The sequence below is a fragment of the Rhineura floridana genome, chromosome 3 (assembly GCF_030035675.1).
Source record: "Rhineura floridana isolate rRhiFlo1 chromosome 3, rRhiFlo1.hap2, whole genome shotgun sequence".
NCBI classification, from domain to species: Eukaryota; Metazoa; Chordata; class Lepidosauria; order Squamata; family Rhineuridae; genus Rhineura; species Rhineura floridana.
In genome coordinates this window covers 76877611-76905459 of record NC_084482.1, presented here as the reverse complement: position 1 = coordinate 76905459, position 27849 = coordinate 76877611, and the positions used below count along the sequence as shown (strand labels likewise).

The following is a 27849-nucleotide window of genomic DNA, read 5'->3' as shown; positions in this document are numbered from 1 at the left end:
GCAAAACAAGTCGCAGAGCGTCCTTTGGAAACTGAGCGGTGCCCCTTTAAGAAGATGACAGAGCCGCGCGCTGTATTATGGGAAGCAGAAGAGAAGCGGAAGTGAGGCCTGCTTAGTGTCAGGAAACTGGTGGCGTAGAAGTTGACACTTTGGTAAGTTTGGGGCGCTTTCGTGGCTACCTGTGAGTGTTATCCGAGATGGGGGAGTTTATTTTATCATGGAGTTGCAAGTGTTCGCTCTAATTTTCTGAAAATTATGTTTATTTACGTGGAGTACGTAATCTGGATTATGTCAACCTATAGGCTTGCATTCAGGGACCCTTTATGTTTACTTTGGATTTCAGAGTATCCCGGAGTAATAAATTGCTATTAGACCCTTTTCATAATCTCCTTTGGCGGTTTGCTTATTCATTTCAACTGCTGGGAGGAAGGGCGGGATACAACTTAATTAAATAAATAAATAAAAATAAATATTTGTCACCTTTCAAGGCTAAACCTCAACAAAGCAATGTGCGAAAAGAAATGAGCACAGTAGGGCATCAGGCAGAAGATGAAACAGTGAGGGGATGCAAACAAATGCACGCATAAGAGAAACTGAATTAGACCACCTAATCTATCTCTCAAGGAAAGACAATAGTAAAGAGAAGGGTTTTCTTTCTTTCTTTTAGGCTTTCTTTAATGTCAAAACTGAAGGAGCCGAGTGAATGTTAACTGTAAGAGAGTTCCATACCTCTGGAACTGCTACATAGAAGGGCCTGTCTTGTGTGCTTGCCAGTGTAAAGTGATTTCATTGGCAGGCACATGAGTAAAACACATCTTATGTTACGGGCAGGGCCATATAAACACAGGTCCTTTAGGTAATCTGGTCCCACATGGGTTAAGACCTGACAGGTTAATCTCAGCACTTTAAATTGGGCATGGAAACACACTGGTATAGAAATATGTTTAACCTATGGTCTTGTTGGTTGTGTTTTGAAATTCATATTTATCCTTTTCTGAAGTGACATCCCCTGAGAAAAGCAGTGCTGCTTGTAATTCCCTCATCTCATCTCAACCCCCCACCAAGCTTTGTTGTTGTTGCTATGTGCCTTCAAGTCGATAACGATTTATGGCCACCCTATGAATCAATGACCTCCAAGAGCATCTGTCATGAACCACCCTGTTCAGATCTTGTAAGTTCAGGGCTGTGGCTTCCTTTATGGAATCAATCCGTCTCTTGTTTGGCCTTCCTCTTTTTCTACTTCCTGCTGTTTTTCCCAGCACTATTGTCTTTTCTAGTGAATCAGGTCTTCTCATGTGATGATAACCTCAGTTTCATCATTTTAGCTTTTAGTAGTAGTTCTGGTTTAATTTGTTCTAACACCCAATTATTTGTCTTTTTCATGGTCCATGGTATGCTCAAAGCTCTCCTCCAACAGCACATTTCAAATGTTGGTTTTTCTCTTATCCGCTTTTTTCGCTGTCCAACTTTCACATCCATAGAAATCGGGAATATCATGGTCTGAATGATCCTGACTTTGGTGTTCAGTGGGAGCTACCCCTACTCTATAGTATTGTCCGCAAAGGTGAGGAGAGTCACTGGAATTCTGGACCTGTATGCCAAGGCAGAGATGTTTCTGATATTTCAGGGAATGTTTTTAAAGCAAGTAAGCCACTGCTTTTGTTCAGAAAGCCATATTTACTTATAAACAAAGGCTAGTCAAATGAAGAACTGTTTCTTGAGCTTTTAAATATATATATATATAGATATATATATAGATATATATAGCACATGCCTCATACAAAATATCAGGGTGATGTACAATAAAATTTACAAAATACAATTAAAACAACACAGGATGATCATAAAAATGACTTGCTCATTTTAACAGTTTAAACACTGAATAAATACATTCTTAGGTATGTGGCCAAGATGTTGAAAATACCACTTGTAGTTTCATTTCTGTTGACCTCTGAGAGAGAGGATCTTTTTTATGGTTTCTCCACCACGGCTAAGCCTCAAGGCTGTGGAAGACTCTCCTTAGAGAAGCTCACCCTGGTACCCACATTGTTGTCCTTTCAGCACCAGGGCACAGACTTTTTTGTTTCCAAGGCCTTTTAAAAGCTTGTGATTTTGGTTGCTGTGATATGTTGGTGGTCCTGTATCTGTTGGTTATGTTTAGCTTGTACTGTATTGTGTTTGCCATTTTGTGTGCTGTTTTTTATGCTGGGTTGGATTTTTAAGATTAATTTTGGATTTTTATTGTATTATTATGTTAATTGATTTTGTATGAGGTCTGAAGAGCTCATTTTATGAGGTATCTAACAAATAAAATGTGTATCCCACCTTCTGACTACAAGAGTCTCCAAGGTAGTTTACATTATAGTTAAAACAGATGTGTGTTTCTCTGTTTTTATTCTGCTGCTATTTTAGATTTTATACTTTATAGTCTTAATTTTTACCTGTAAACTGCTCAGAAAACCTCTGTTCTTAAGTAGTATATCTATATTCTAACTACAGTAGAATCACACAATCAAAATACAGAAGAATTGAGAGCAAAAGACCAGATCAAAATGCAATTACATTTCTGTGATCCTGTAAAGAAACAGGACAGTGACTCTGTAACTGGCCGGTGCTCTGTAAGGCTTGAGGCTGAGGTCTTTTCTGGCCTTGCTTCTTGAAATTCTTGTAATTGCAGATGTCAGGGATTAAAGCTGGGACCTTCTGTATAGTAAGCATGTGTTCTATACTCCCACTCTGTTAAACACACAGTTTTGATTACCATATTGAAAGTTATTTCTTAGCTTACTGTTGTTTAGATCAAATAAATGTTCTTTTGTTATACCTAAACAGATATACAGCTGGTGTGTTCTCATCAAACTGTTATCACTGAGAGGGTTGAATGAGAGTGGCTGACTAAAAGCCCACATGAACACAGTTACATTCCCCTATGACTAATGAAGCTAATTTACTCAGAATAGTTCATAAACATTTAATCATTGGTGGTTAACTGCAGCTGGTGGAGTCTGCTAGGGATCTTTTACTGAGCCTGTCAAAGAAGTGGGGAGAACAGTTTGTAGGTTTATAACCCAAAGTATTGATAGGGTAGCTTTTGTTTTAGTGTTTGTCTAACATCTATAAACATATAGGAGGAGGCTTATCACTCCACTGGTAACAGTTTAACATTTGGCAGGGTGTGTGTGAAGGTTTCATAATGTAGCTTGGGGATTCTCCTGGATCCATTCTTGTCACTTGAGGCTCAGATGGCCTTGGTGGTGTGGAGTGCCTTCCATTAGCATAGCCTGATGGTCCAACTAAATCCAATCTGGGCAGGGATAATCTATGCTCTGGTACCTCAGCCTTGGATTGTTGTAATATGCTTTATATGGGACTGCCTTTGAAAATGGTTTGGAAGCTTCAGTTAGTGCAAAATGCTATTGCCTGATTATTGACAGGTTCAAAGCAAACACATCATATAACGCCAATTGTGTCCCAATTACACTGGCTGCCTATATGCTTCCAAGCCCAATTCAAAGTGCTGGATTTGACCTATAAAGCTCTTTATGGCTCAGCACCTCAATATTTTCTGGAACACCTGTTCTGATAAGAACGGACCCAGATCCTTAGATTTTCTTCTGAGACCCTTCCAAGGTTCCCCGACTGAGGGAAGCTTGGAGAGTAGTGATAAGGGAAAAGGCCTTTACAGTGGTGGCTCCGCAGTGTAGTCCACCTGCTGCCTTCATTGACATCTGTTCAGTGCCCAAAGACTTATCTTTTTCCCCAAGTGTTTCATAGACTAAGTTGATATTGTTTGTTAGTGTGCTGCTAATGCTTCCCATGGCTGTTAGTGGGGGGGGTTGTTGTTGTTGTTGTCGTACAACTTATTAATATGTGTCTTTAACAATGTTGTAAATTGCTTGGTGACTTTTGGATAACAAGTTCCTAACCAATCTAAACAACAACAGCCTGACACTTAACTTAGGTAGATTCCAGTTAGGACAATGTTGAACAGGATGCAGTTATATTATGGTACTATCTTTACACCTTAGGGTTTTGGAACCTTGGTAATGAAGTCATTTCCTCCTTTCACAATGGACAAGCTCTCTATCTCACTAATCCCAAACAACTAGCTGCTGTTTCTTCTGTCTTGTCCCATCTGTCATTGTGGAGTTTTTCTGTTTATAACAGAGACATCAACCCTCATATTCCTCAGTACCATGGTATATATCCTTCATATGATAGCTCATCTTGTAGCATGATGGCTGTGGCCTGATCCCAGCTGCTACAAGGACACTAATGCAAGGGGGAAATAGGTGCAAAATGTTGGCTAGTTAACAATTTTAGAGATGGTTCATAAGGACATTTATTCAACAGCTTAATCTAGTTTTATGGTTAACATATCTGTGTCCTTGTTAGTAGGAAAACAAATATGGAATCTGGCAGTATGGAAACAATAGCTACTAACCCTCCTGGAGGGTCAAATGGCTTAGAAGAGCCTAAGAAGATGACCAGGGAGGACTGGAGGAAGAAAAAAGAACTGGAAGAACAGAGAAAACTGGGCAATGCACCAGCGGAAGTAGATGAAGAGGGAAAGTAAGTCTTGTGCATCACTCTAGGCACAATCTTTCCTTCATCTCTGCCAACAGCTTCCTCTTGTTTCCTTCAAATGCTCACACTTAACCTTTTATGGCTTAATAATGTTATTTAGTTAGACATGTCCCTATTTATTATTTATTTATTGCATCTATTGAGCTCAGTGAAACTTACTCCCTCATAAGGGCATAGAATTGAAATAGATATTGTAAATTCAGATGCTATTACCTAATGTACTGAAAAGATACTGTTTTCCTATATTAGTAGAACAGTTCTAGGGTCCATGGGTATGGTGGGAAGGCACATGAAGCCAGCACCTTCCTGAAGCTAGGCAGGTCTAGGTCTAGTCAGTTTCTGGATGGGTGACCCTTGGGGAACCACATGTACACTGCCTTGGGATCCATGACAGAAATGAGGTGGGCTATAAATGTAAGAATAAAAATAGGTGTTTCATTCTTTTTATTAGATTTCTACTTAGAAGTAAGCTTTATTGAGTTCAATATGGGATCCCTTGTGACATGAAATCCATCTTATCCATCACCAACGGATTCACAGCATTTCTTTTTAAAGCACCTTCTTTGCCCTTGTAGATAACTACAGCAGTTACTTATTTAACAATGCAACCCTTACACAATCATATTTATCCAGAAGTTATTCCCATTATGTTGAATGGGGTTTACTTGCAGTTACATGTGTTTATTTTTCTGTTTATTACAGAGATATCAACCCTCATATTCCTCAATACATTTCCTCAGTGCCATGGTATATAGATCCTTCAAAAAGGCCTACACTAAAGCATCAGAGACCTCAGCCAGAGAAGCAAGAAGAATTTACCTTACTAGGGGAGTGGTATAAGCGAGGAGTCAAAGAGGTAGGTCACCAAGCATATGGTGGGAATGTTGACATACTAGAATATGAAAAACCCTAATCGGTTTCCCATGCTTTTCTCTTACTACTGCCATTCAAAAGATTGAGTTCAATGACATTTTGCCATCTTCCTGAAAACCAAATTTGTAGGACAGTTTTAAACCAGATGGCTTGTCAGGAGTACATTTTAAGCTAAGGATGAGATTACCTGCAATTATCATTTCAGATAATTACATTGAATGCAATTGGACTGTACTGCTGTTTCTTGTGGAGTCAAATGTAGCCAACTATATTCTGACTGAGGTTAGGTGCTGTTGATATAAAGTTTTCATGTGTTTTTTTTGTTCAGAACGCTGTTGCAACTAAATACCGCAAAGGTGCCTGTGAGAACTGTGGTGCATTGACACACAAGAAGAAAGATTGCCTGGAGGTAAACATTAGTTTTTGTTGTTTGCTTAGTTTAAACTGGACAGAATTAACTGTGAATCTTGGAAACATAATGACAGGAAAACATGACTTAAATTGATTCTTCAAAGAAAATGGGATGGCCTATCTGTCATTTAGGTTTTGTATTTTATTTGAAAGCTGTTGAGGTTAATGTGGAAAAGACCATATTTACTAGGAGGAGGATTAGAAATCAGGACACCGTTTCACTTGGGAGAATGTGTACTTAAAGGCTTGCAAAACCAGAAGCAAATGGAATCCACAAGTGGTTAAGCTTACAGCTTACTGGTTTTTCATGTTCTGATGAATGAAAATGCAATCCTGCGCATGTCTACTCAGAAGTAAACCCCATTGAGTTTTGTGGGATATGCTTCCAGGCATGTGTGTATAAAAGTATAGCCTTAATAATTTATATTTAATAGTACTAGAAGTTTTGGGTGCCAAAAATCCCTTGCATGCACTGCAGTTTGGACCTTTTCTAAAAGTGGTCCTTTGGCAGTTTAAAATGTATGAACTTCGATACATGTACTTTTTTTTTCCTTTAGGAAAACAATGGGTAGGCTTGTAGCAATATGTTTGTCCTGAATGTTAATTACATACCAACAAGGCTATCCTGGTTAAATGATGCTATTTGTACAACCCAATTCTTTGAATGCTTTTAAAACTAGGACCACAGTGTTTGCTTAGTTTTACTAAATTGGGATCACATTTTCTAACTAAAATTGGATCCCACCACTTTTATAATTGCCTACAAATCCACAGGTGCCATTCTACATGAGAAAATGGCTCTTTTGATGGTACCTGAATTTATCTAAAAACAGAGCTTTTTTCCTTGTTTTTTCTTTATTTGCAAATGAAGCAGATTTAATCAATCTAATTAAAACTAATATATGCAAGCAGCTAGGATTTCAAGTGGCAACTGTCAGTAAGGCTCAATTGAATTTAGTGGTGTTTACTGCCAAGTAAGTGTATAGGGTCTCTGCTTGAGATGTCCACTTACTGCTGTTTGTAAACATTAGCGATTGTGCTCATGCTGTCAAAAGGAAATGATAAATGTTTGATACCTATGTCCTGGTGTCAGTAATCCCCTACATGCCTCTGAAGTACAATACCAAAATGTCAAACTCTAACCTTCCTCTCCAGCTTGAAACTGGAGAGGGGTTAGGGTTTGTCCCTGTTGTTGCATTGTGCTTCTGAATAGCTCCAGGTGCTTCCAGAGTTCAAGGCAACTGCACACTGGTGCCTGTCCCCTTCTCCAGCTCTAGGGCTGGGAAAAAGAATGGGACTAGTCACATCACACCTGCCCCAGGACGGTAGAATACTCACTGGGGCAAACAGAACTGTGGAGCTCTGCCTGATACCTTGCACACAGATGCAAATGCTATTAATTATATAGTATCTTCAAAGTACTCAAATGAGCTGCCAAAACTCCTTTCTGGTGTCACACATGTCAGTCTGAAGCAATTCTGAATGTAACTTAAGTTATGTGAATATTATGAATTTAAAATAATCTTAGGGAGAGTTATGTTGTTGCTTGTCTTCATTAGCTTCAGATTTCCCACATTTTTAATTGGTTCCTTAAAACATAAAACCCAAATATACTAATTTAATCATGTGATGGGAACACCAACACATGCATCTATTCTTCTTACCTAGGAAGATTGTTGGGAAGATAGAGCAGGAAAGTGTATCTGGGTTGGATTTCAGGTTTAATGTGAAAAACAAAGAGTTGCATCCAACACTGCATGAACAAGACTCTCCTGTGCCCCTCAAATCCCCAATCCTCTCCAACCCTCTGCAACAGATGTTGAGGGTATGCTGAGGGTTACCCGGGAGAGAAGGGGAGTAATGCAAATGGAAGTCTGCTTCATGAGCCGAAGAGCAGCACTGGATACAACCTATAGAGGTGTATGCAGGAATGTCTAATCTGATGAACTCGACTTTGGAGTACTACCTTTCTGTGACTTCTTCATATTAAGAGGAGCTTGATTCATACGTGGCAGTCAGCAGAGTTGCGTGAACTCATGCAAAGACCAAATATTTTGTTAAATGATGGCTCAAATAGTACCTTATGGAATGGCTCAATGCTGAGGTGTACTGTGCTTTCTCAGTAGCAAGAATATTTGTGTTCCTGTGGTAGACTTTGACATAAGCAAACTGAAGCATTTTTCACATGATAGAGTGTGAGGCTGCTTCTGTGTGGTTAAGGCCTCCTGGAACGGACATAGCTTCCAGGTTCTGGCATGATAAAGGACCAGTAGTGCTTCCTGTAGTAGACGTAATCACATTACTCCAGCATGGAAAGCAGCAACACATAGCTGATCAAAGAATTGGCTTTGACCAGTGGTATAGTCCTGCCAGGGCACTCCAGGTCAAAGGGTTGCTTTTTGGCAGCTAGAGCCCTATATCTCCTTTGAGCTCATCAGCATAAAAGGGAGTATATTAGCCAATAGCCACCGAGAACACTCTTTTCACTTGGCTTGCTAGCAACATGCTTCCTTTCATGCTGATTGGAGACAGAGTGGAAGGGGGTGAGTCAGCCACTGAGAGAAAACCACACACCTCCCCTTTCATGCTTTTTGGCTCCTAGGGAAGTCTGTTGAGGGAGAAGGCAAGCATAGAAAGCAAGGGAGGAAGGAGCTCAGTGCAGCTTACACAGTTCTTCCCCTTGCCGATGTTATCTTTGCAACAGCCCTAGGAGGTAGGGATGTCTGTGCGCATGGGGTGGGGTGGGGAGATGGCAGCAGCATAGCTGAACTCTGACTCTTTGTTGTTTAACAAGGAACCCAATTTCCAACCTAGCAGCAAAAAGTGGCGGGGCAGTTATGTGCTTTGTTCCAGCCCAAAGCTAGAAGGAAACATTTCAGAAACACCCTTCATAAAAGAAGAGAAAAAGCACTTAGCAAGTGTTCCTCCTCAACTCACTGTTCGGGGGTGGGGTTTCTTGCCTGTCTGCCTGTGTTTCTCTCTGTGCCGGGGAAAGTATGGAAGGAGATTGTGAGGTGAATAATTATGTGTGGATCGTTTGCATTTCCCCAAAGAATTCTGGTTTGGTGAGGTGCTGAGAAATCTCCTGTAGAAATCACAGAACTATAGTTCCCAGAAAGCTTTGGGGAAAGTTCTGGCAGTTAAAGTGGAATAGAACCAGAATAACACTGCTGTCTGGATAGGTTGTATAATCTTAGAAGGCATATGGCTGTGAGGGGATGTGTGGCTATCATGAAGGGACTCTGTACTTCTGAATTTCCCACTACACTACTGGCTTTGGCGCAGATGTAAAAGAGTGGGAAAGAAGGACTAAGTACAGACATTTATTTGTACGATGTGGTGGCTGACCGTGGTATGTGTCATTTCTCTAAGCGCTCTGCTATAAAACATGAATAATAATAATGTGGTTGATTCCTTTCCCAAAGGGCAGGGATAAAGCAGCAGCTGTGATCTATTTTCTTCCCTGCAGAGACCTAGAAAAGTTGGAGCAAAATTCACAGGAACTAACATTGCACCAGATGAGCACATGCAACCACAGCTGATGTTTGACTATGATGGAAAAAGAGACCGTTGGAATGGCTACAATCCAGAGGAGCACATGAAGATTGTCGAAGAATATGCCAAGGTTGATTTAGTAAGTGTGTGTATGTGGTGTTGGATGTTGGATCGGGCACAAGCAGATGCCCAGAATGCAGAACAGAATAGTGACAGGCTAGATCCCAGTTGAATCACTCAGCCAGACAAGACATAGGTTTTAAGAGTCACTTTTACTGACATGAAAAGTTTCAGGATACATTTACAAGCTCTTTCTCTCTACTAACAAACTCCTCGACCCCCACACTCTGCCAGTTTCAGTTTCCAGCTATATACTGATAAGACAGCTGGTTGTCCTGGCAACGTGTCCTTGAGGAGTGCACGACCACTCCAGCCTTGTGAGCTACTTGGCCTTGTAACTCTGCCATGGAAAAATACTCTTAGGAACTTTTTACTTGCCAACACCCCCCACCTATTTTTCCATAAGCAGCACCTTTTACATTTGTTCACATTTTTGCTTCCATTTGTCATTACATTTACATTTCTTGCATGATATATTATCCTGTTTACATTAACATCAGTTCTGTTTCATTATTTTTATTACATTCATTTCTGCATTTACTTATATCATTTTCTTCCACATGATACATCATCTTTTTTTTCAGTTTACATGTTCAGTTCAGTGTACTTCTACATTTCTTTGTTCCTTTATTTTTCAGAGGTTTTACAAACATCATCAGTTTATCTCTTTGGGTTTTACACACTCCAAGTATAATGTGTCAGCATCCATTTCCCTGTGTGTTTGTGCTTCAATCCCCTTTACTGTGGCAATCCTAAATCTGTCAGGCAGCACACTCACATTTGCCCTTCCAGAACGTCTCAACATTTGCTTCTCACTTTTACCCAGGTATTCTTTTACCCTGTTTCTCTGTCATGTACTGTGGGTGCATTTGTACTAGGCTTGGCTTCAGTGTTTCTTGCTGACACAATTGCTTTGGTTTGCTGACACACGTTACAGGCTACATATTTACCACAATTTCTTAATGTCACATCTTTACTATTTTCAGTTGCTTTCACCACATTTTGATATCCTATATGTCCCAATTTTCTGTGCCATAAATGTACACAATTATTGTGGGGTTTCTCATTGGCACACATAAGCACATGATTTGTTTGTTTCAAGTGTAGGTAGAACAATGAGTTCTTTACTATCCCTTTCATGAATATTTTGTTCCCTTTCATGACTTGACATGAGCCCCTTTGAAACAACACATTGAACCCCATTCCATTAAGTTTTGACACAGCCATAATGTTGCATTCAATGTCAGGAATAAACAGCACATCTGTCATAATGGTATTGAAACCTGCTAATTTCACTGTACCCCTACCTTTGATCAGTTTCTTAGATCCATCAGCCATTATCACATAATCCTCTAGGTCACGAAATGTATGAAACATTGATTTATCTTTGATTATGCTGTTTGTAGCCCCATACATCATTACATTTATTTCCCTGCTTATTGTTAATACATTGCTTATTCTTACTAGCATAGATCACCTGTACACATGGTTTTCTTCCTCTTTCTCTTCTTCTTGCTTCACAATTCTTTTGAAGATGTTGCCTGGAACCACAAAAATAACATGCCTTTTGTCCATACAGTCTCTCCTCCGCTGCTTTGTTGTTCTGCTTTTCCACGTTGTGTTTAGACTCAGTCCTTTCCTGCTTTGCCATTTCTTGCCTTCTTTGAAATTCTTGTAAAAGTTTTCCTTCAATATAGTCCATGGTCAGGTTTGCGTCATTCATCGCTTCCATCGAACTCACCAGAGCATCATAACTTGAATCCAGACTTGATAACACAATATAAACTTTTTGCATTTGAGAATGTTCAACGTCACGTTCTGTCAACTCAGCAAATAGTCTATTCATCTCCAATAAGTGCTCTGACATGGTTGTATCTCCAGATAAGCGCATCTGATATAATCTTCTGGCAAGATATATTTTACTACTAGCAGTCTTTTTCACATGAATATTTCTTAAAGTTTCCCAGGTTTCCTTAGCTGTTACTGCATCACGCACGTGCAGTAATTGAGAATCATCAATAGCAAGAACAATTAACGCCTTTGCCCTCTCATCCAGCCTTCTCCAATCCGCTGGAATTGGCACCACGGCGGATGGGTCATCTGCGATGGCTTGCCAAACGCCTTCTTTCACTAGAAACGCTTGCATTCTCTGTTTCCAACTGCCATAATTTTTCCCTGTCAGCCTTTCCAAGGGAATCCCGGCCGATAACGTAACAGACATACTTTCACTTTTCACAGTTCACCGCCTTTGTAATTTAGAGCTTCTCACCTCCGTCCTTCAGTCAGTTATTCCCACGGCTCTCTCACAGCTTTCAGCTCAGCTTTCGGTTTCGCCGTCTCTTCACACGCTTGTCCTCTTTACTCCTCTTTTGGCTTTTCTTCGGACATCCGTCTGCGCATCGAAACCATCCTCTGCTACCACTTGTTGGATGTTGGATCAGGCACAAGCAGATGCCCAGAATGCAGAACAGAATAGTGACAGGCTAGATCCCAGTTGAATCACTCAGCCAGACAAGACAGGTTTTAAGAGTCACTTTTACTGACATGAAAAGTTTCAGGATACATTTACAAGCTCTTTCTCTCTACTAACAAACTCCTCGACCCCCACACTCTGCCAGTTTCAGTTTCCAGCTATATACTGATAAGACAGCTGGTTGTCCTGGCAACGTGTCCTTGAGGAGTGCACGTCCACTCCAGCCTTGTGAGCTACTTGGCCTTATAACTCTGCCATGGAAAAATACTCTTAGGAACTTTTTACTTGCCAACATGTGGGGTTCCTTCATAGATACTGGCAGACTCATTAGGAAGTAAAGGTATGTGTTGATGCAAAAATAGGTGAGTTTTGGTATCTAGAGTACAACTAACTTGGACACTAACTTAAATATCTCTAGATATATTTGGAAATCTGTCTTGTACCAAGTCAGATCATTGATCCATCTAGCTGAGTATTGTCTACATCAGGGATAGTGAACCTTTTTCAACCCAAGGGCTGCATTACCTCATGGGCAACTTTCAGGAGACTACATGCCAGTGGTAGGGTAGAGCCAGAGGTAAAAGTAGGCAGAGCAGGAGGTGTGACTTCTACCATGTGCAGTGTGCTACTTTCCAGCTATGCAAAGTCAGAGGCTTCTGTACATGCCCGTACACACACTCCATCCAGGTGAGTAGGAAGCATTATTACAGTCCAAGGACAGCTGACATCACTTGAGGGCATAGAACAGGGTCATTTGAGGGGTGCTGCTTGGGAAGAGTTGCGTGGGCCAGATAGAGAGGCCTGGAGGGCTATGTTTGCCCCCAGGCCTGAGGTTCCAACCATTTCACATGGGAGTTTTGCCCATTTACAAGCCATGGTTTGTTGAGACCCAGCATCATGACTGTACCTAGCCTTAGGATCTAATTGCTTTCAGATGTCAGCTAGGATTTTAACAAATACTTTCCAGCAGTTGCGAATAGAAAAAGCAAGGGAAGAGGCATGCAAATCTTGCATAATACGTACGTATTTATTTCTCTTGTGATCTGTAGCTGCTCTTGTATTTGTCAGCTATATTTGCTATTGTCTCACTTGCTGACTGTGTTAAGAAGCTGAGGTGGCTGAAAAGTCTGTAAGTCTCAACAGAGTTAATGATAGAAGGGAAGAGTAGCTTTCAAACACTGAGTTGAAGCCAATGCTGCTATTATGCTTATGCAATGGAACTTCCCCTCCCCTGCAGCCCTCCACGCACCCTCAAAACCTCTCCAGACCCTCTGGAATAAATGGGGAGGGGAGGGGGGCACAAGTGAAGGAGAGAAAGGGAAGCCCTCTTGTGTAAGCAAAACTCCACTCACATAGTGGTGGACACATCCCACTGTCTAATGAAACATGCCCTCAAGGAGACAAGAAATTATGTGTGTTAATGCTTGATAACTTTGGATTATTCATACTAAATTTTAGTACCGATCAAACTAGATGGATTTAATTTTAATCAAGCAAGATGGATATTTGCATGATGAATGAGATTCTTGTGGAAACCTTTCGTTCAGTGTGAATAATAATCCTGCTTTATTTTTAATAGGCGAAACGCACACTGAAAGCACAGAAGCTGCAGGAGGAGCTGGCCTCAGGAAAACTGACAGAGCAGGTGGTAAGTGAACTGAAAACATAATCTTTACCTTGAAATTTTTCCACAAAAGCGATGAGTGTCTCATATAACCTTTCACAACTATTAAAGGGTGTTCATGCCACAAATAAGCACTGGATAAAGCTTAAAGAAGATGTAAGCAAAAGCTTTTGCTATTAACCAACTAACAGGAACGGTTACGCAGCTGGGTTTGCCTTCTATTTTTCAGAAGACACTGAATTTCTTCACTAGGTGGCAGTATAAACTCAGCTTTTAATGTTGAAGCTTCCCATGAACAGGATCCAGAGCCATTTCAGGATAGGGCGATATTTTCTTTCTTTGAAATGTACTTTTATCGAGGAAGCTCAATCTTACGTTCTTTTTAAAATTCTTTTGAATTTAAAAAAATACAAAAATTACAAAACAGAGCTTCATCAGAACACCTACTGTTCAAAATGGAATGTCAGTACAAATACATATACAAAGACCAGACCACACACAATTGGGAAGCGTGAAGGTATGAAACCAGAACCCAGTGGTTACTGTTGAAATATGCATTATTTGAATAATTGGTGAGCCTCATGACTATAAAGTCTTCTTTATGCTGAAAGTTGCAGGTTTTTTCAGGATTTGTCTTCATTCCTTACATTTGAACCCTATGAACTAAGGGTTAATTGAAACATCTGGGTTGTTCCCCTTAGAAGAATAAGGCTGGTTTGCACTGGTGACAATCTTCCTTGGGTACTGGCATCATGTAGAGAAACGTATTCTATGAACTGGAGCTGCCATTTCTATAACTGTGCCATCTTCAAAAAGTGCCCATATTCTCAAAAACTAATCTGTTTCTGTATCTGAAGCTTTGATTTATATAGTGCACTCCTCCAGGTGATGTCTGTACCTAGGGGTGGTCTTTAGGGGGGGGGATTGTATGGAGGAAGCTGACTACCTGTGTGAATAGGTGCTAGACTGTCTAAGGAAATCCAGCATGTGACAGGCTCCACAGCTAGATTTTTGCACCCTTGAACGTAAGCAGCTGCCTTATACCAGGTCAAACTATTTTCCCATCTAGCCTCATCTTGTCTAACTGACTGGCAATCACTCTCCAGGGCAGCCTTTCCCACCCAGTGTGCCTCCAGATGTTGTTGGACCACAACTCCCATCAGCCTCAGCCAGCATTGCCAATGGTCAAGAAAGATGGGAATTGTGGTCCAACAACATCTGGAGGCACACTGGTTGGGAAAGGCTGCTCCAGGGCCTCATTCTGAGATTGTTCTCATTACCTTCTACCTGAATCTAACTGGAGATGCCAGGGTTTGACCCTTGGAGCTTCTGCATGAAAAGCAAGTGCTCTAATACTACACTGTGGTCCCTCTAAAAAAAAATTAACTAGCTGGATTTTTTGTTTTTTAACTTGTTTTATTTATTTATTATTTGATTTATATCCTGCCTTTCCTCCCAGCAGGAGCCCAGGGCGGCATTTGTGTTCTTCAATAATCATGTAGACCATTACATATTAGATCCTCTGCACTGGGGTCCCACCATGATTTGACTGTAAGTCACAGGGAGGAAAGGGAATTTACTGTCATTTGATTCTACCCTTTATTTCCCTGCAAACAATTATTTTTTAAAATTAGCATTAGGAGTGAATTACATTATCAGCTGTCTCATTAGAACTTGTACCTTTATCATCACTCATCTGTTAATATGAATATTTTCCTAAAACTATGGAAAATCTCAGAACTTAGTTGTGGAGGGCATTTAAACAGATAGGAAAGTTTAATTCAAATATTACTGTTGAAAACACAAACTTGGAACAGAAATTGTTAATCACAGGCTCTCTTTCTTTGGAATATCTGGCACAGTTAAAATGGCTTATTAGTTTGTTTACAGTGGGTATCTTTTTCTTTAAGCTGTTCCTTTTGCTTCTTCTCAAGCAGCTTCTTCATTTCTTCCCACAACATTGCTTATGTACTTTTGTATGCTGTGCTAATGCTGCTTTTATTTACTGCAGAACTCCCCGCGACATCGATGGGGAGAAGAGGAACCAAATTCACAAACAGTTAAGGAACATTTCAAAAAAGTCACACAATGCAGGGGGGAGGGAATTGGTTTTTCATGGAAAAGGGCTTGGGATACCACAAGAAGCAGGGGACTTGGATCCAGCAGGAGGGCCAGATCCAGAACTGAACCACCCTTCATGTGCCACTTTGATTGGTATGACGTTGGGTGATTCAAAATTAAACCCACGCCTGTAAAGAAAGAATCAGGAGTGTACTGCAAGTATGTTCCCAATTCTTCCTTTCCAGCTTAAATTTGACTCTTTGAATTTGGTGCCTTTTTTCTGTCGCTGTGCAGGACAACAGAAAAAGGTGCCAAATTTAAGCAACATTTGGAAAGGAAGACTCAGGAGCTCCTGATTTCTCCCTTTTGAATTTTGCACCATAGTTTTACCTGTCCTGTGCCTGACATACAACATTAGGTGAAGGACAGATGGGCATTGTGTGAGCCAAACCTTATCATAGGCCAAATGGGGAGGTCTAATGTGCATGATTATGCCTGTGGGCCAGAGATTCCACACCATTGGTATGTCATGTTTGGGGAATAATTTGCTCTCTACTTGCTAGCAGCAGAATTCAGCTAACAGAAGGTTCCCCTGAGCAGAAATCAGGGAAGTGATTTTTATCAATGCCTCACAAAATCTGTGGAGGCATTGGTAAAAATCATCTCTTTCCCCCATCCCAAGCAAATGCCTCTGCTACATCAGAATCAATTTGTGAACAGAAGGAGATTTTTTAAAAAAAATAAATGCCTTTTTTCACAGAGTTGACAGAATTAATAAGCTTCCCTTTTAGCTTTCTCTGCCACTTAAGTAGCATGGGCCAGCTGGAAAGATGTTCAGCATCTAATTCTGGATCTAAGTCACATGTCGTGCAAGACTAAATAGACTTTGGCAAACTTAATCTCACTCAGATCCTAATAAATTAAAATATTTATAATTCTTCTAGAATTGTATTTTTATTCAGAGGGCTTAGGTAGTTGAACTCAGTCTGCCATTAATGAAAAAAAATGTTCAAATAAAAGCTCTCACATTTAGATTAATTGTGTAATGAGTTCTCACCTACTGTTCTTTTCCTTAATATGTCCTGCTGTGTTTTCAGGAAAGAGATCATAACAGTGAAGATGAAGATGAAGACAAATATGCAGATGACATTGATATGCCTGGACAGAATTTTGACTCCAAAAGGCGTATTACAGTCCGAAACTTGCGTATTCGAGAGGATATTGCTAAAGTAAGCAGATCCATATTAAGCACTGTGATGGTATAGCTACTCTCTTGCATGTTCAAGTAGTGGATTACGAAAGGTTCACAACATCCTTCTTGTCTTCATCAAGCTTTAATTACTAACTTGTGCAACCAATCATCTCTGTAAACTTTCCCATCCTTAGCTGAAACCATTTATTGCTAGCAAGGTGCAGAAATCCACTGGTAATTTGTGTTTACAAAGGCATTTAACTTAAAAAGAAAAGAGATTTGGTTTCTCTCCACTGGAAAGAAACGAATAAACTTGTCCTTGTGCACTTGTCCTTGGAACACTAAGGAAATCAAGTTGTATCCAGTCTTTGTTTCCTCCCCTCAAAAAAAAGAAAGTCTATTCAGAATAGTGTGGGCCATGCTGTGTGGGGTGGCAGAAGGAGGAGGAATTATCTGAAATTGGGCAGAGGAACCTTGCACAAGCAGAATTTCACTGGTGCAGAATTCTTCTGCTCAACTTCAAGCAATTCCCCTCCCTCTTCTACTTCTGCTTCATACAACTCATACTCTTCAGGAGGCCTGCCAGTGTTCTGCAAAGGCTTTTTGGGGAGTGCAGGGACTGAAGGGAGGGAAAGATTGGTTGTGCTTCCACTTGCAAACCATTGGATGCAATCCATGTTTACTATTCTCCTTAATGGGTTTAATTAGCCACATTCTTTGCTGCCTGGATTGAATGAAAATTGCATCCAGACCAATATGGATTATGCTTGCACATACACCGCTATCATCCTGCTTCTCTGTATTTTATATGGGAATGTTATAAAAGAATTGCACATATGGCTCTCTTTTTTTACTTAAATGAACAACCATAGTTGTTATAAATCATGTTGACTTTTCTAAGAGGCCAGAAGACAGCATGCAGCTGCCCTTCATTTTTGCAGCATGAGACACAGCTTTCTCAAAGTACGTGGATGGGGACCACTGATGGCAAAAGGATGAGGGATGGGATCAAAGCACATCCCAGCATCTGTGGCCGAGTTCCCTTCAGGATATAGTAAATTTTCTGACCTATAGGGAAACAAAGAGCGATTTCTGAAGGGAACCCTCGCTTTAAGTGAGGTATGTTTTTAGGATACTTGCAGGATGCATAGGTGTATCGGCACATTTATTTATTTATGTATACTAATCAAGAAAGTTAAACAGCTGCATAGGCTGTCATCAGAAAAAGGCCTCCAAGGGATGCTTGGCTGTGTTATCTGCACCGGAACTTCAAATCAGTATTTTTGTGTCTTTTCAGTACTTACGGAATCTAGATCCTAATTCTGCTTACTATGATCCTAAAACCAGAGCAATGAGAGAGAATCCATATGCCAATGCAGGAAAGAATCCAGATGAGTAAGTGTGAAACAAACTTGTTTTGATAATGTGCATGTCTTGTGCGTCCTTTCAAACTTGAATATTTGACTGCCAATGACCCAGTACATAACAGTGGAACTTATGAAAAGAAGTGCTTTCTTTACTGATTTGATACTGTTAATTTTTTAGAGGGCATCAGAATGGACGTCGCTTTCCCTCTCCCCCAGATTTGCTCTGGAGGATCTCTTTCAAGCCTTCTGTATATGGCCAGAGTTCTCAGGGAGAGGCAGGGATTTCTTTTGGAGCTGCAGTTTGGTGAGGAGTCTGTTGTGCTGTTCCAGGCTGGTGAGAGAAATCTCTGCTTCTGAGACCTCTGGCACACTTGGAGGGCTGGCAGTAGGAGGGAAGAGGGTTGATGGTGGAGCACAAATGGAGGTTGTAAGTCACCAGTATGTGTGGACCCCAGATGCTGTATAACGTCTAATGTTTTGAAAGCTGTGTTCCCTGTCCTGAAAACATTTAGCTCCCAGGTAACAATGATAACATATGTGGACGTTTAACATGTGTCAGCTTAGGAAAGACATGCCATTTTTTTGTGCATGGTTTTTATCTGAATATTTCTCATATTACATTTTGACAATGGATGATTTCATCAATTATTGCTGTCACTGCAAACATATTGCCTGGCAAGATTATGCATACAGTCAAATCTCCTCAGAAATACAAAAAGCAGCCTATATTTCACAGATCTGTGGTGGAGCCAGTCACGTTGCTTAAACAGGTAAGGTATCTGCACATCTTTGCATACATGGGAATGGCTTCTTTCATTCTATATGCATCATGTGAAGTGGTGCTGAATTCCAGTGCTATGCCTTAACAAATAAGAAAGTAATAAATTAATGAAACCTCTCCTTGTGTATGTTTTACATCCTGTGTATGTTTTGACGTAATAGTTGCATCCTGGTTACTTAAAATATCAAATGCTATATTTTGTTCCAGGGTCAGTTATGCAGGTGACAACTTTGTTCGTTACACTGGGGCTACCATTTCTATGGCGCAAACTCAGCGTAAGTACAGAATCTGCTGGCCTAATGTTGTCACTAATAGTACCACCCACTACTTCCTAATTAAACATGCTTTAAATGTGGCTGTTTTGGGGAGGGAAACTAGACTCAGTTTCCTCTTGGGAATGTCACTTTTTTGCATCTGGCCACCACATGCAAAAGAGGATTGATGTTCAGGAGACATCCTCCAAAATATGTAGGAATATCTTGGGATTTTTAAAAGGCCCCCACATGCACACCTCCCCCTCAAAAATAAAACAACCCTGCCAAGAGCCACCTACCTGACAGAGGAACACCGGCTGCGGAGAGCAGCATGCTGCCGTCAGAGCTCTCAGCCAGTTGGGGCAAGGAGACTGAAAGGAAGCAGCTGCTTGCCACGCATTTCCCTTCGGCATAGGACATAAAATTGGGGGTTGGGAATTGGGCTTCAGTGACCCATGTATCCATCCTCCAAGCCCAATTTCCCCTTCAGATCATTAGACTGGAAGGATAATGTGGATCCTCCAAGCCAATTCTCTTTCCACTGCTTTTCTCTGCTGAAAGCAAGTGGGCTCCAGCTTGAGCAGATGAACAGCAGACAGCAGTGGCTATCTTCAGAGCCAACTCAGTGGAGCGAAGCCCATAGAGACTCATAGCAACTGTTCCTAGAACAGGCTCTGGGGAATTGGGAATCATTCATAGGAGTAGAAGACAAGGGTAAAAGAAGAGAGAACCTCTTCTTTGCCTTGTTTGCACACACATGCGCGTGCGCGCACACATATCTCTTAAAAAAATAACATCTTGGTCTCCTGTTTAGACACCGATAGTTGGCTTGAAATTCATTGTATCAGAAATATTGTTATTGCAAGCAATCCCTCTTCTTAATCTCTTAAAAGTATTTGCTTGGGAGGCCTATGAAAAAGGCTCTGAAGTTCATCTCCAGGCAGATCCTACAAAACTTGAACTTTTGTACAAATCCTTCAAAGTGAAAAAAGAAGATTTTAAGGAGCAGCAGAAAGAAAGCATCCTGGAGAAGGTAAATCAGCCTTGTATTTAAGCACTGCCCTCGTAGCCATAGGCAACCAGGAATATTTACATGCAGGGAAGTGAGTGTGCTGGTGGAGGAATAATGAAACACTCCGTCCATCCTCTGCACCTAACATAGAAACCAAGCAGGCTGCCAGAAGCCCCCCTTCTTTGCACCCACTATAGAAATGTAGCAGGCTACTGGAGGAGGAATGGAGCTCTGCATTTGTCCTCTGCCAGCCCCCAGTAGGCTAGTAAAAAAAATTCCAAGCTAATATTTTTTGTGGGCTGACAAAGCTAAAGTAAGTAATAGCCACTCCATCACCTAGAGGCTATTCTTTTAAAAAAATCTATTGTAGTTATTTTTAAAAAATCAGGTAACAGAAGCATTTGTATGTAGCACTATAGAGTCCCTTCAAACCTGAAAATTCATTGAATTACAAGTTTGAAAGACAACTGGATGCCATCTAATCTGACTTTTCTCCGAATCAGCATTAGTAACACTGGTCCATAAAGTTTAAAAACTTGGAAAGAATCCAACGCACAACAAGGGAAGGAGTCAATTACTAGGTTCCAAAACCAATCTGATTTTGAGGTAGAAATGGATTTATAGGCTAACCTTGCTGTACATCTGCTTTTTTTAAAAAAAACACTGCTAGATTTTAATGCATTTTTTTACTGAGTAGAAATTTGAAAATTCCATAAATATGCTAGGGATGTGAACTCTTAAAATGAGCACAGCATAAACAGCATCATCATAGCAGCTTGCAGCCTCCTGCACTATACAATAAGGTATTCTTGGTTAGTAAAATACTGTATAGCTAAACTGTAGATAATCCTTTCATATTATTTTTCAAAATCTTATTTTTTGTAGTATGGAGGACAAGAACATCTGGATGCCCCACCACCTGAATTGCTACTTGCTCAGACAGAAGATTACGTGGAATATTCCAGACACGGAACTGTTATTAAAGGCCAGGAGAAGGCTGTTGCTCGTTCTAAATATGAGGAAGATGTAATGATCAACAATCACACAGTAAGCATCAAGAACAAGAAACCTTAATGTGAAGAAAGGCCATTCAAGTGCACTACCCTTGATATTATTCAATAAGGGTTCCAGTGCTCAGCATTATTATGGGCTGTGCTTCCCTTCAGCAGCAAGCAGCCAAAATTTGATCTACGTGCAACTCAGAGGTGTTGTGAGTTGGGCTGTTTTATGCTCACACAGCCACTACTTCGTTGTAAAAAGAGCTAATTAAAAAAACTACTTATTATAATTATTTTCCTGCAAGTGGAAGCAGCAAAAGTCACCTTCCCTCCATCCACTAATGCAATCTCTCCACTGGATTAAAAGCCTGTCATGGGCAGAAAGAGCCTTCCATTTGCAGAAGGTGAAGTCTAGAGCCAGCTTCATAGTTTTAACATGCAAATATTTGACTTGGAAACTTAAAAAAATCAGTTTTCAAAGTCTGAAGTTATTGTGAATCTGTGAAGGGCACAATTCAGCACAAATGAGCACTTTTATGTCCCATTTTGGATGTGATCAAATTTCTCTCATTCAAATAAATCAGTGAGACTTCAGAAAGGCTTGATTTTGGCTGGATTATTCCATGCTTGTTGTTTAAGGACCAGATATTGGAAGTTTTCCCTATTAATACTGACTGCATATGGCGTTTTGGTAGAACATAGCAAAAAAGGTGAAATTATAAAGATGATGTCCAGTTGTGGCATTCTACTTGTGCAAATGGGGCTTCCCCTTCCACTCTTCTCCAATATACACCTAAATCTGTTTCAGAGAGTTGGGGGATTCTTTGGAACAGTTTGGGGGAATACAAGAGGACAGCAGGAGGAGGAGAGAAAGAAGGTCCTGTCATATCTGCTGGTGTGCCATTGGATTGCTCCCTAAATCTTTAATTTTTGATACGAACTCTTTCTTTCACATCAAAAATGAGAAAATATCTACCCAGAGAAATGAGTGCGACTGTCTGCCCATAAGAACTCAAGAGAAGCCTGGCTGGATGAGGCCTAAGGCCCATCTAATCCAGCATCCTGGTCTCATAGTGATCAACCACATGCCTGTAGGACACCTACAAGAGTGTACTCTCTCCCTGCCTGCAATTCTCAAACTGTTGCCTTCCATGAATTTATCTAAATCCTCTTTTAAAGCCATCCAAGTTGGTGGCCACCACTACATCTTGTGAGTGAAAATTCCTGCACTATGTGAAAAAGAACTTCATTTTGTCTGTCCTGAAGCTTCCAACATTCAGATTCACTGGATGTCCCCAAGTTCTTGTATTTTGAGAGAGGGGAAAAAACTTCTCCGTATCCACTTTCTCCACCTCATGCATAATTGTATACACCTCTGTCATGTCCCACCGCCTTTTCTTGCCAATACCATAACCTTTTCTCATAGGGAGTTGCTCCAGCCCCTAATTCAGCATCCTGCTCTCACAGTGACCAACCAGATGCCAATGGGAAGCCCACAAACAGAATCTGAGTGCAACAGTTCCTCCTTAGGCTGAAAATTTTACTTTAGTAGAAGTTGAGTAAATCCCCTTAGAAGATTGACATTTCATGTTTTAGGGAAAGTAATATTTCTCAAAGATCTACTGTTCTCCCCTGAACAATTTTATAAACTTATAGCGACTGTGATAAAAGCAACTGATTGTTCGTTCTTTTTTTTCTTGCAGTGTATTTGGGGTTCCTACTGGAAAGAAGGCAAATGGGGATATAAATGCTGCTACTCATTTGTGAAGTATTCATATTGCACAGGAGAAGCTGGAAAAGAAATTGCTGTAAGAACTATAGATTTCCACTTTTAGATTTTTACAACCAGACTAATAATTTTATGCTTTTGTAATGTGAGTCTCTCACCTATTTCTTCTGTCTATAGAACGCTGATGAAGAATTGCCCAATGAAGTGCCTGTGGAAGAGTATATAACCAAACCCAAAACTCTAGTAGAGGTAAGTTGCTTCTTTCTTGCCTACTTCCCTCTCCAAAAAAAAAAGCATATTGGTCTGTCAAGTGGAGGAGAGATTATTCTAGTGTGTAGAGCCAGGGGTGGGAACTTGGATCTAACCAATGGGCCAGATCCTGACAGGTGGCAGAATCTATTCCCTGCCATCACCATGATGTCAGGTGAGATGTTTCCATTTGTAGACTGCCTTGAATTCAATCCCTGCTTTTGAGAACTCCTAAGTGGAACTTGTATTTGGTGTCAAATTTAAATGGTGCCATGTGCAATCTCCGCTTGTCACAGAATAGTTGGGAGCATACTTTGGTGTCTTTATCTGCCCCATACCTGATGTTATCTGTGATGTGGGGCAAGTGGGTGTGACTTGGGGAAAACTTCCTCACAGACCTAATTACATCCCTTTTGGGCCTAATTTGGCTTGTAGCCGGAGGGTCCACACCACTTACGTAAAGTGTTTAACTGCAAGATCAATCTAGGCGGCTAGACTGCTAACAAGAACCAAGCGGTTTCAGCATATAACACCTGTTCTGGCTCGCCTGCACTGGCTTCCAATATGCTTCCGGGCCAGATTCAAAGTGTTGGTACTAACCTATAAAGCCTTATATGGCACGGGACCACAATATCTGCTGGAACGCCTCTCCCGATACGAACCGGCTCGTACACTACGGTCTACTACGAAGGCCCTCCTCCAGGTCCCGACCCATAGTGAGGCCTGGAGGGTAGTAACAAGATCTAGGGCCTTCTCAGTGGTGGCCCCCGAATTCTGGAATAGTCTCCCCGAGGAGGTACGCCTGGCGCCGACACTATTATCCTTTCGGCGCCAGGTTTAAACCTTTCTCTTCTCTGAGGCATTTTAATCTAAGTTAATTTGAGTAAATGTAATTTTATTTTAGATGGTGTACTTTTATATACTTGTTGTATTAGATCCTGTAATTTTATTATTGTATGTGTTTTTATGTTCACCGCCCAGAGAGCTGTTTGCTAGTTGGGCGGTATATAAGCTTAATAAAATAAATAAATAATAAATAAATAATAGTAGTTAGTCAAAATTAGAAATTCCAGCTCATATATTTCATAGATGTACCATTTCATTCTTCAACAGTCACAGATACTCTATATTCTTACATTAATAGTAGCAAAGATTGAATGTTAAATACACATTCCACTAGCTTGGTGAGACAGCCAGGTTCTTATTTGATCACAGTGCTTCTCCCTTGTGCTTGGCCCATTATTTCCTTCTGCTAACCTTATTGAGAGCTCTGCAAAGAAGCGGTTGTACCCTTGGAACTTTCAGCTAGCATAAAACTCTGTCAAGAGGAGCTGCCTGCATGTTATAATGGTAGGGGTGTGTGTCGTCCTCCCCAGCAGTGGCAAATGAGGAAATCTCTAGGTATATGGGAGTCTTGTGTGCACATAACAGCTCCCAGATTGCCTGCAGCTTGGGGTACACACAACTTCACACTTTTTCTCTACGCTCAGTACTGTTGCTCTTTCCCACCCTCTACAGATTCACCAAGAGAAGCAAAAAGAGGAAAAGAAGAAGAAAAAGAAAAAGCATAAGAAAAGTACAAGTTCTGATAGTGAGGGAGAAGACAGAATGAAACAGGAAAAATTGAAAAAGGTATGCTTGAAATAAGAATAATCTGTCAACTGCATTTCTCTTGTACATCAGTGATACTTAGACTGCTCCCTTGAAGGATGTGGGCAATGTGGAACACAGATTTCAGGATGGGATAGAACACCTGAGGCAGATGGTAGCTTCCTTCCCCACTGACCCAAACCTGAGTAGATTGATTGCCCTCCATCCCCCTCCCCAATGATCTGCTTTGGATTTGTAGGGTTAATAATTGCACTTTTTTGCCAAAGCTCATTGGCAGCAAGGAATTCAAGAGTTACTGCTTTGTTTTTTAATGGTTCCCTTGCTTTAGAGGAAGGTCAGAGGGATCCTGTTCTATTCCTCCTCTAATGCCAGTTTGATATTTACTCCCACAGTCTACAGCTTCTCTCACACAGTAGCAAACAGTACATTTGTACTATTGTGAAATAAGCTGTTGGTGTTGGGTTTGGAGGCTCCAGAGACGAGCATAAATTTAGAAGGGGAGCCAACAGTTCAAAACTAGTTCAAAAATTTTCCATTGCTCATACGCAGCATTGCTCATACGCAGCTTGCAGGGACAGAAAGGGAGTGTATCACTTCATGGTGGATTGTATGCAATGCTTTTTGTCTGTTGACAGAAGAAATCAGTCAGCAGAACAGGACGGGGGTAATTTTCAGCCACAGATTTAAAGGGAGTGGGAGGGAACTACTAAGGGAAAAGGAGATTGCCCCCTCTCCAATTCCAATGATGGATTCCTTCTCTTAGTAGGTGGAAAGTATTGGATACAACCAGTAATGTTTTTAGTCATAGTTTCGTGGGCAAATACTTGAGATGGCATATAGACCAATAGCCACCAGTTCATATCTCTTGGGCTAAATCTAACCTACAGTGGGCTGCTTGACCTTCTTAATGCTGATCACCTCCGTTTTCCATCTCCTTTCCTCCCTGCATTTAATGAAGCCTCACTCTCTGTTTTGGATCTCTCTACCTTTTTGCTGGCTTCTGTAAACTAATGTTGGGGGTTCCAGGTTCTGTTGCAAAATGATTGTGGATTGTGTGTTCCTTCACTTCAGGCACTAAATGCAGAAGAAGCCCGTCTCCTTCATGTGAAAGAAATCATGCAACTAGATGAGAGAAAAAGGCCATATAACAGCATGTATGATAGCAGGGAACCAACAGAGGAGGAAATGGAGGCTTATCGAATGAAGCGGCAGCGACCAGATGATCCTATGGCCTCTTTCCTGGGACAGTAATTTTAGGGAAGGAACTTGCAAGCCCACAATATGTTTTTATACTTGGTCGCCAAGTGAACCAAACGTCTGGCAGTTTTCTGTATTGTGTGTGTACGTATGGCAGTGTTTCACCTGAAAAAGGACCGTGTACAGTTTACAGCAGCTGTTTCATTTGTAAATATATTTTTTTGTCAGCCAGCTGAGTATTCTACATTTGCTGCTCAAATTTATGGTGCCAAGTAGATTTATAAATTCAAAAAAGCTACTCCCACTTCATTCACATACTTTGCATGTGTCACATGGGGGAAAATAGTAGTAGTCACTATTTTTACTGTGTGAAGGCAGCAAGAGATTGGTAGTTTCTACTTGGCAAATACAGAATTGTGTTGTAACTTATATGGAGACTTTAACTCAATAGAATGTAAAAGTTCTAAAGCTATTGAATGGAGAAAATTTTATCAGAAGCTAATAGAATTCTACTATTCTGAAATCTTTCTTCCAGTTATACGTTCAGATATTGAAGGCTTTCCATCAGGATTGAATTTAGCATTCCAAACATCTTCAGTGGTTTAAAGAGTTCTCATTTAATGGGGGTCAGATATTCTATCACTTATATTTCTCTTTCAGAACAAATTATAATAATTTGGGAATGATCTAGTTGCTCTACATCAGGGGGTTCCTAAACTGTGGTCTGTGGATCACCAGTGGTCCACAGCATGTCTGTAAAAATACAGTTAAAATCATACAGCATCTAGCACAGAGCATTACAAATGCTACAAGAGGCAGCAACATCATTAAGTAGTTTGCCAAGTCCTGCAGCAATTTTCAAGTGGTTTGTGGGGGGAAAGGTGTGGAAACCACTGCTCTACATCCATAATCTCATAGTCACAAAAATAATTCCTAAATTCCCAAACCCTTTCCCCATTCCACATTCTGTGCATACATGCTGGAGGCACTAGATTGTGCTCACAGTTGTCAGCAATAACTGTGACATACAATGTTATTTTTGCTACAGGTGAGCTGGATACTCAAGACATGCGATAGATAATGTACCATATGCCATCTTCCTCTTTTGGCATGTCTGGGGCCTGGCTCGAATGCTCCTTCATACTAACTCTTGCCCTGTCAACAAGAGCTCAGTAAGGCTTTGGATCTGTAGGATGAACCACCTTCATTCTCCTTGTGTGCCCTCCCTTCCCACCCACCCACCCCGGCTTTATGATAGCAGTGTAGCCTTGCATGAACTACAGCCAACTTCATCAGATGTATGATGTCTTATCTTCAACTGGAAGATATATGTACACCCATGCACATAGAGGGGGAGGGAGGTAGACGGTCGTGGCACTATATCAAATACTTGTGACATTTCTGTGCAAAGCTCAGAATAGTACAACAGTAGCGTTTTAATATTCACAATGTAATAACTGATAAGGCAATCTTCCTACATGTTGCATTAATGTAATTGGGGAAAAGAAATCCCTAGTGCTGGTTAAGCTCTAAACAAACTTGCTGATAAATTCTTCTTTAATAATGTCACATTCAAGCCTCTTTTTGAAGTTCTTTATTGTTCGATAATAGTGATTTTTCTGGTCAGTAGCAGAATGTCCTGAGAGATTTCAATGTTTCCTACTGTTGTAATGAGAGACTTTTGTCCATTCTTTTGCATATACTATAGAGACAACAGCAGAAGAGCACTGGTGGCAGGTGCTGGATATATCACATTGGAGAATAAGCTCCTGATGATGCAGCGGATATTAGGTCCTGCATTATTTGCAGAAGTTC

General features: G+C 40.7%; 2 protein-coding genes across 9 annotated transcripts in view; one reads left to right on the top strand and one right to left on the bottom strand.

Annotated features, from left to right (window-relative positions):
* PTTG1 (PTTG1 regulator of sister chromatid separation, securin) overlaps positions 1-27849 on the bottom strand; it is a 294965-nt gene that overhangs the window by 15623 nt on the left and 251493 nt on the right. The window contains exon 1 of one of the 4 annotated variants that reach the window (XM_061616758.1): positions 17133-17136. The exons of the other annotated variants lie outside the window; for them this stretch is intronic. The gene's annotated coding sequence lies outside the window, so the exon portion shown is untranslated. Of the gene's footprint in view, positions 1-17132; positions 17137-27849 lie in introns of those variants that run through there. 4 annotated transcript variants of the gene reach the window in all.
* SLU7 (SLU7 homolog, splicing factor) lies at positions 15-27603 on the top strand. Of its 5 annotated transcripts, none has more exons than XM_061616750.1 (17): positions 15-152; positions 1482-1564; positions 4399-4572; positions 5290-5443; positions 5789-5869; positions 9341-9505; positions 13539-13607; positions 15595-15642; positions 16742-16873; positions 18134-18231; positions 19192-19259; positions 20132-20271; positions 21136-21297; positions 22952-23056; positions 23155-23226; positions 24745-24858; positions 25909-27603. In XM_061616750.1, the coding sequence occupies exons 3-17, from the start codon at positions 4409-4411 to the stop codon at positions 26086-26088; spliced, it is 1752 nt and encodes a 583-aa protein (XP_061472734.1). In that variant the 5' UTR covers positions 15-152; positions 1482-1564; positions 4399-4408; the 3' UTR covers positions 26089-27603. The 5 variants fall into 5 exon arrangements, with proteins under 5 accessions (XP_061472734.1, XP_061472733.1, XP_061472735.1 ...); XM_061616749.1 differs by having other exon boundaries at positions 4396-4572; XM_061616751.1 differs by lacking the exon at positions 1482-1564.